This window comes from Sinocyclocheilus anshuiensis, unplaced genomic scaffold, assembly GCF_001515605.1.
Source record: "Sinocyclocheilus anshuiensis isolate Anshui unplaced genomic scaffold, SAMN03320099.WGS_v1.1 scaffold23, whole genome shotgun sequence".
Lineage (NCBI taxonomy): Eukaryota > Metazoa > Chordata > Actinopteri > Cypriniformes > Cyprinidae > Sinocyclocheilus > Sinocyclocheilus anshuiensis.
This window is the reverse complement of record NW_015552545.1, coordinates 1003065-1011387: the sequence shown is the minus strand read 5'-3', so window position 1 is coordinate 1011387 and position 8323 is coordinate 1003065. Positions and strand designations below refer to the sequence as shown.

At 37.1% G+C, this 8323-nt stretch overlaps 2 protein-coding genes across 2 annotated transcripts in view; one reads left to right on the top strand and one right to left on the bottom strand.

Moving 5' to 3' along the window:
• trpa1a (transient receptor potential cation channel, subfamily A, member 1a) overlaps positions 1 to 657 on the bottom strand; it is a 13483-nt gene extending 12826 nt beyond the window's left edge. Inside the window, exon 1 of the mRNA XM_016454494.1 lies at positions 617 to 657. The gene's annotated coding sequence lies outside the window, so the exon portion shown is untranslated. The remainder of the gene's footprint in view (positions 1 to 616) is intronic.
• A 77-nt stretch (positions 658 to 734) lies between these two features.
• The window catches only part of LOC107664054 (potassium voltage-gated channel subfamily B member 2-like), a 20581-nt gene continuing 12992 nt past the window's right edge, over positions 735 to 8323 (top strand). The window contains exons 1-2 of the mRNA XM_016454495.1: positions 735 to 1095; positions 3004 to 3670. Of these exons, the coding sequence (XP_016309981.1) occupies positions 3095 to 3670 (576 nt within the window). The 5' untranslated portion in view covers positions 735 to 1095; positions 3004 to 3094. The remainder of the gene's footprint in view (positions 1096 to 3003; positions 3671 to 8323) is intronic.

Sequence of the window (8323 nt, the reverse complement as noted above, 5' to 3'; positions counted from 1 at the left end):
GGGAGGGGGGGGGGGGGGGGGGGGGGGGGTAGAAAGAGACAGTTTCTCTGTTGACAAGGGGCACGGGCATGAAAGGAACAATTGTCCCACTCAGTTAAAGTGTCCCAGAAGAATGCTGACAGGAAGTGTTGAGTACAGTGTAGTGGAGGGAGGATGAAAGGGGTGAGAAAAAGTGCAGAGAAAGAAGGATCATATCCCCATCCAGTGGCCAATTGAAATACAGCACTTTCCCCCATGCTGTCTTATTATTACAACTAAGTGCCATAATAGAGGTCTTGTGTTTAACTCATTAAAGGTCTGCAGAGAGGATTTCGATTTTGCCATGTCATTAGTTTTCGAAAGTTTTAGGTCAGTGTGAAAGTGCCTGCTTTTGAAGATCTGAATATTAAAATAATATTGTCATAGATAGATAGATAGATAGATAGATAGATAGATAGATCCCATAGCGATCTAAATCTTCTAATCTTTTCAATTAAGTGATCCCTGATTAGGTTCTATAGGAGAATCTTAAATATCATCTTAAATACCACGCAAATTATATCAGATTCCTTGATATGCACTATATTAAGCCTTTTCCAAATGTGGACCATCGTGTTCCATTGTGTCATGTCCCCACCTCATTTGAACTTGCTATGACAGAGAGCTAGAGATCAGTGACACTGACTCCTGTATGGGACGGAGGGACCTGATGTTGCTGCTATCCTTGGTGATGTACAGCTCAATCCAATTAGGCTTCACCTCCGGGCTGTGATGCAGCGCGCGGCGCGAACACTGCTCAGTCGATGCTCCCCGCTGAGCGCTACGCCTGACAGTCTTTTACACGCGCTGCTTTGCACGTTCAAAACACTATCATGGCTTCGTGGCGAGAATAATCAACGGTTTCGGGGTTTTTTGTCCAACTTCGCCTTTGTGCTTAATTCGCGCGAGTTGTTTGTGAGATTGAGTCCATGATACAGAATGAAGAGGAACGACTGCCCTTTCAGCAGGGTTACCACTGACGCCTCACTTCCCTGAGCTGATGGAGGGGGAAATAAGAGGCTAATTGACTTCTTTTTGGTTGTAGAGGTAAAGGAACAAGAGGTGAACGGCGGGAAGGTAAGATTTCGCCGCTTTTATTCGCTTTAAAAGAGGTCGTTTGGATAGTTGTGCGTAAGATTGCACTGTTTGCTCAGGCACAGTAAACTCCACGGACAGGCACGCACTACAGTTCTGCTGCTCTCAGCGTGTCCCAGCTATTTAGACTTCACTCAGAAATAAAGGCTCCTGACACAAACGAAAAAGAATGCCATTTATTTTACAATAACTTTTTTTATGTCATGCAGTTTCACCTCGAGAGGTTTTTACAGCAAAAGTGGTTCTTGATCATCTAAGAACCGCTGAATAACCTTTGTGTAGAAGAGAGTTTGATCAGCTGTCCTGAAACAGGTGCACTGGAAAGTACAGCCTCTTCCTTCCTGATTAAGGATTAGTCTGTGATGATGAATGTACCTGAACAGCTTGAAATGCAAAGTTTGTAAGGGAAAACTTGAAAAAAAAAAATGATACGAAGAATGAATTGTTTCTAATCATTTATTTAGTGAGAATCGTCTTTTTAGCTGTGTAACAAACTTGTATCACGTCAGCATTTTTCTGTTTCTCTTGAGCATAGATCTCATAGATCTTACTGAGTTGATTTTTTCCTCAGTAATTAGAGTTTACAGAGCGAGTTGGTAATAGGGCACACCAACTTAACTTTGTGGGGATAAAGCATAAAGCTGCGGATATTTGAAGTCATGCAAAGTACGGGACATATAGTTTTGATACATTGCAGTGCTGCAGCATTATGAAATGTTGGCCTATATAGTTTCCTCTCTGGTTGGGAGTTTTAAATAGCCGGCTGTTACGAGGTCTTTTAAGAGCAGGAAATAGAAGCCAGCTAAATAGTCCTACCGGGATTTATCATCTAGACATTCTTAAATACTCAATCGCATTATCTTCTGTCCTCAGAGCCAAAAGTATAGCCTACTTGATATCCAAATGCTACACAAGAACATTTCAATTGTCATTGTTGAATTTACATGTTCGAGATGATTAAAAGAGAGAAATAACATCTATGTGCTAAGTTCTGAAATGTAATTTGTTGTTAAAGTTGTTGAAAAAAAAAAACATTTATTACACATTAACTGACTAGCAATGTCAAGGTAATGTCAAATGGAATAATAATAACAATATAAGGATATTTTCAAGATTTGTATTTATTTTTTATGTATTTGTTGTTGTTGTTTTTACAAATATCATTACAAATTTATAAATATCAAGAAGCTTTCTTAGTTACTCCAAAACAAGCCTCTACATAAAAATGGCAGAATATGTCAAAGTAAAATGAAAAAAAAAAAAAACTTAATGACCTTGACACGTACAGTTTTTCTTGTCACATGACAACAAAATGGCCTCACAGTTATGCCACAAGAACTTTGATTAATAAATAAAACGTTTTCAAATATTTATAACATTTTAAAACAAAATTGTTTCAGGACTTGTTTTTACTCTTTTTTTATTATCTCTGGACAGTTACACCACCTAGACGAATTTTTCTCGTATATTTCTTCCCCACAAATATTATAACACTTTTTATTTCTAAGCTGAAAACATACTTACACAGCAGAGCTAAAGTCATATTCTGCATGAATTCATTACAGTAGAACTACTAAAGTCCAGGACCCTTGTTAAGATTCCTCCTTTCATAATCCTCTACTTTCTAAAAACTGTGTGCTTTGGAGACTAGTTTTAGCCTGCAAAGTTTGTTGGTTCATTAATTTTTTAGAGCATAAAATAGGGTCATTATAGCGTTGGAGATCTGAATGCATTGAATTCCATAAAATGATATTTTTATTATATTAATGGCTTTATTTAGAAATCCACATTCAGTTTTTTCTAATCATATGCCTATGTATTATTCCAAATATTATTTAACTAATTTTTATGTTACATGATAAGGTGTCCTGAAATGTCTTTGCTTTTCAGGTGCTACCATGGAGGGCCTTGTCTGAGGTGGATTCATCATTGTACTCCTAATTGACATCTGAATTAGCATAACATTTGAGTAGTCGCAATCATGACTGAAAGGGTAACCTTCGGGGCTCAGAGGGTCTCACGGCCACAGGGCTCACTCCCGCCAGAACCCATCGACATTATCCGGACAAAAGCCAGATCCAGAAGAGTCCGGATCAATGTGGGTGGGCTGGTCCATGAGGTGCTATGGAGAACCCTGGACCGACTGCCGCGAACCCGTCTGGGGAAACTCAGAGACTGCAACACCCATGAAACCTTAATGGAGATCTGCGACGACTACAGTCTAAATGATAATGAGTATTTCTTTGACAGGCACCCAGGTGCCTTTTCCTCCATTTTAAACTTTTACCGGACTGGCAAGCTACACATGATGGAAGAGATGTGCGCTCTGTCTTTTGGTCAGGAGCTTGACTACTGGGGCATCGATGAGATCTATCTGGAGTCGTGTTGCCAGGCACGGTACCATCAGAAGAAGGAGCAGATGAATGAAGAGCTGAGGAGAGAGGCTGAAACTCTCAGGGAGAAGGAAGGAGATCAGGTGGACACGGGCTGCTGTCCAGACAAAAGGCAGAAGCTCTGGGATTTGCTGGAGAAACCAAGCTCTTCTGTAGCTGCCAAGGTAGGGCAACCACATGTCCCACACATACACAATACAAAATATCAGAGTATATCCACACTAATTATCTAATTATTGGCCACACTAATTATTAATTTAGGACATTTCCACTTAGGATGTTCCATTTGAGCATCCGAGAGAACATTAGATCAACAAAGCAGCACTATAGAAGAGGGTTAGCCCAAATATTCAGTTTGAAATGAATTATTAATTTGCCTTACAATGACTAGGGGCAAATTCAAGGGTAAAGTTTGGACTGCAAAATTCTGAGACTGACGCCAACAGCGATATGATGATATATGAAACCCAAAGAAGAATTTATAAATACACACATATCCCATATGCATTTCCCCGGCTATCGTGATTGACATATTAGCCTAGGCTTTTATGCCACAAAAGAAGAGGCATATTTTTTGTGGTATATAGCTTGCTGGAGGGAAGATTTATGGTCCTGCATGTGAGTGTGAAACTATTTTGGCTGTATTTTCCATCCGAGATGTTTGCTATTGCTCTTTATTTTGCAGATGCAGTGAGATTCTGCATGGATGACTGATATGCGCACGCATTACTTAATTAAGAATGAGTCAATAAAACAAAGACACCATCTTGGTCTGTTAAATGTAAAGATGTTGCTTTAAATATCTCTCATTGCAGATTTAAGTAAGTTTTGACTAATTATATTTTCTTACACATTAGTAGATTGTCCCGGTAGGTTGTTGAGAATATTAAAATGCTTTTTCACAGCTGCTCAGGAGCTTTGTCTGCACTCACTGCCCAGTCCCAATACACAGATTCCCTACTTCCCAGAATACAGACAGGGAAAGCAGTCAGAAGAGCCATTAGTGAAATGCTTTAATGTACAGGATTTTTTTTCTTGCCCTTTGGCTCTTGAGAAAAGAGACTTTCCAAGGGGTAAATAAAAGCATTTGAAATAAACTAGGTTTGATAAAACTCACTAGAATCGTGAACAAAATTGCATTTTGCATTGTAATAATAGTAACGATGTCAGCATTTTAATTATGATAACTAGCATTCTCATTAAGTTGATCATGTGTCAATTGATTATAGATTATATTTTAACTTTTTTATATTTTTTACGTTTTAAATATATATTAACTTTGATGCCACACAAAATGTAATGTTCAACATTTGGAGCAGAATTGGTTCTGCCACACTGAACTCAGTGTAACTGAAAGTTTTGAGGAGAGAAAGGACAGATGGCAATACTCATAAACATTCCCACTAGCTGGCTCAGTGAACTCTAAGAATCAAAATAAACTTCATCCACATGTTTTCTTGGGCATATTTGTCAACAACTGTTACCTGAGCAGAAAGGACAAGGTACAGCTTCTCACTCTGATTCATTGTGTTTAACAGATTTACATTAGCATTATGTGTGGTAGTGGGACTGGGCAGGTGGACTGGCACATTCTGCACTCAGAGAGGAAGATGAAGGTTGAGTCACTGCCACTATGATTCGTTGCCAGTCAATCGTTTGAGTGAGTCAGCACAAACACACAGCATCCATTCAGCCTACACCTATCGGCTATAATGTCTGCTCTGACAGGCCAGAAGCAGCTTTGTATTGACCGAAACCACCTTCAACTTAGTTCAGTTTATCATATCACCGCTGTTCACTGGAGGGAGGTTTGAGATGGAAGAAAACTGGCAGGATTGCAACAAGCCTATTTAGATGGTAAGGTTGACGTGTGCTCACAATGTATAACTGTATATTAAATTACAAAGCAGTTCCCTTCAGTAAACCCCACTTTACTGTCTGGTAATAAATGTAACTGAATTTTTGCATGCTTGGATCTGGGTTTTAGGGAGGACAGAGCAAATCTCTTTACATTGCAGGGGTCCAGTCATAAATAATTGCATATGAGCTGCAAGATTAATGGTAAATGGTTCCTAACCTTGACCTCCACCTTCACTTCTGTGGGTTCAGTGGTTTGGTTATTGGACACTGCCTTTTGAGCAGGAAATGACTGTGGGTTACTGAGGAGGTATTTCCCAATGCAAGTTGATGGCATATTGCGGCTGAATATTGCCAGTAATACTTTACTTTGATGCATGAGAAGTTTCAGTACATTCCCATTATACAGCCAACAGACAAAATCTTTTTTTAGTATATAGTATAATATATATAAAAACATATAGTACATAAAAATATAGTCTAACAGCACAGTTTTAGTTTAAAAATGTCAAAATATAGTACAAAATGTACTTTGAGGCGCAAGAAAATATGTCCAATTGTAAAATATGTTTGGGGTAAATTCAAAATGTAATTATTAAATATGTTTTAGGCAAACATATTGTTTAAAAAAAAGCCAAAAATGAAGAAAAATGAGTAGCTAAAGCTAAAAACAAAATGTATATAATTATATTATAACATATGACCAATATACTAAATATGTTTAATGTATGAAAAAATATACTTTGGCTTAATGGGTTGGGATGGTCTTCTCAGCAGTGCGGAGTTCATTAAATTATTGTATAATAATAATAATAGAATTTATAATAATATAATATTTAATAATAATATATATAATATAATATAAATTATTACCAGACAATGTGTTTATCCTTTTAAGTACTAGCAAATAAGCTTTTAAGTTTTCTTTCATGCTATAAAAGGGAAGATAAATTTGCAACTGGACAGTTGCTGGGTTGTTGAAAAGATAAAGCGAACAGTGCCTAGTTTAGCGGTCAGCATATACTGCTCTGTGAGGCAATGGAGACTTCATCTCCTTTGGTGATTTACCTAGTCTGCTCCTACAAATAGACTGCTGAGGGCCCTGGCTTGTCTGGCTTATGGCTACAGTGTGTAATGTGGTCACGTGTTTCACCAGAGCAGTTAATAAATTAGTGAAGGCAGTTTTCCACCCTGCGGAAGTTATTAAGTGCGGCAGGGGACGCTGAGTTTTTCGCATTGTTTCCGCTGTTTCAAAATGCCAAGAAGAGCATTGTGAATCACCTGGGTAGATGAACTTATTTAATGAACATTTTAACCAGCCATTTTCTTGTCTTAAAGAAAAAAAAATTGTGGCGTCTCCATGTTTTGATGTGCTGGCTGAGGAGTGAGGTATCTGATGGATTTGGGTTTTTCCTTCTTGTTTAACTGTCCAGTTTCTCATTGACTCTCTACTTATCTCAGAGGACTTGTGTGGTGTACGTCCTTTCAAAAGGTCAGAGGACTCTAACCCTTTCCATCACATGGCCAGGCCGAGCTCCTTCTAAGAGCTCGTCTGTCACATCACCTTCATTTGTGCTGTAAACATCTTGAGCCTTTGGTAAGCAATGCAAAGAGATATCATGATACAGAATAAGAATGGATGAAGGTAATTAGTACCTCAGGAATTGATTTTGGTTGAATTTGTATTGTCTTCCTCTCATGGTCCTCTCATTTTAGATGTTTTGATCATTTCATTTGGTATTCAAACCAATATTTTCTAGTCTTGGCTAAAAAGAAAAAAAAGTGCTACTGAAAATATGAAATTAAGTGACTTAGATCAGCCTTTTACAAAGTAAATATGTCTATTCTTCTCCATGAGGCCCAAAGAGATCCTGTGGAGCATCTCTCTTTTGAGTGACACTTTTATATACATGACTAACTATGACTAAAATGCTTAAATAAATACATTTAAGATATAAGATATTCTAAAATGCAAATATATTCATTCAAAACTTCACATAAAATACAATAAAAATCTTAACTAAACACATTTTTAAGATTAGTTCATTTAATAATATGATTTTAAAAATTGTTTTCATAAAGCAGTTAAAATAATGCATGATATATAGTGCATAAATATATATATATATTTTCATATAAATTGCAATTTAAAAATAAATCTCAAATATATTTTTACTGAAGACTTTTATAGCATTTTTATGAATCTCGAAAAACTATAAGAGCTTTACTTGATATTGAGAGACATCTTGTCAGGTATCATAATCTGTAAAGAGGTGTTCACTGCAGATTGTTTTGATGAGATCACTGTTCCTCTGAAATGTCTGTGGTGTGAATAATTTATGTGTATTTACAGTAATTGATCATGACATGATAGTCTGTGCTCTCAGCTCTGTGGACAGAGCGGAAATTCTCTGCACCAAGTGCATGGATGGGGAAAGGGGGAGAAAGGGAAAAAGAAAGAAAAGCTCTTTGCCTGTGGAGGTTCTGTTACTAAATAAAGAGGCCTGGGTTCTGGCTGAGGAGATACCCGGTGAATTCCCCTCTCAGCCATCACTTCAAGAGCCATGGAGGTCAACAGACAAAGTAAATGTGAAGATGAGTAAAGGTTACATCCACTTCTCTTTTAAGAGTCTGTTAGATCCTATTAACTATAGTGAGATTGCATTAATAATTTTAAAACAATTCACCCTTTGTCTACTTCAGTAAAGGCATCATTTCTCAATGTACTTTCAGAGTGAGGATGGTAAATCGATCTCCTTTTATGTTTATTATGGACTAAGCAGAACTATTTTCATGTGAATAATGTGCTGTAAGGAGACAGATGAATGTTTAATGTGGTATATGCTTTCAATTTAATTTTATTATATTTTAAATGAGTTAATGGTATTAATTACATTTACAATTACAACTGTTTTTCAAAACAATGGAGCACTTCATCTTAAAATAGATTATTAAAAATA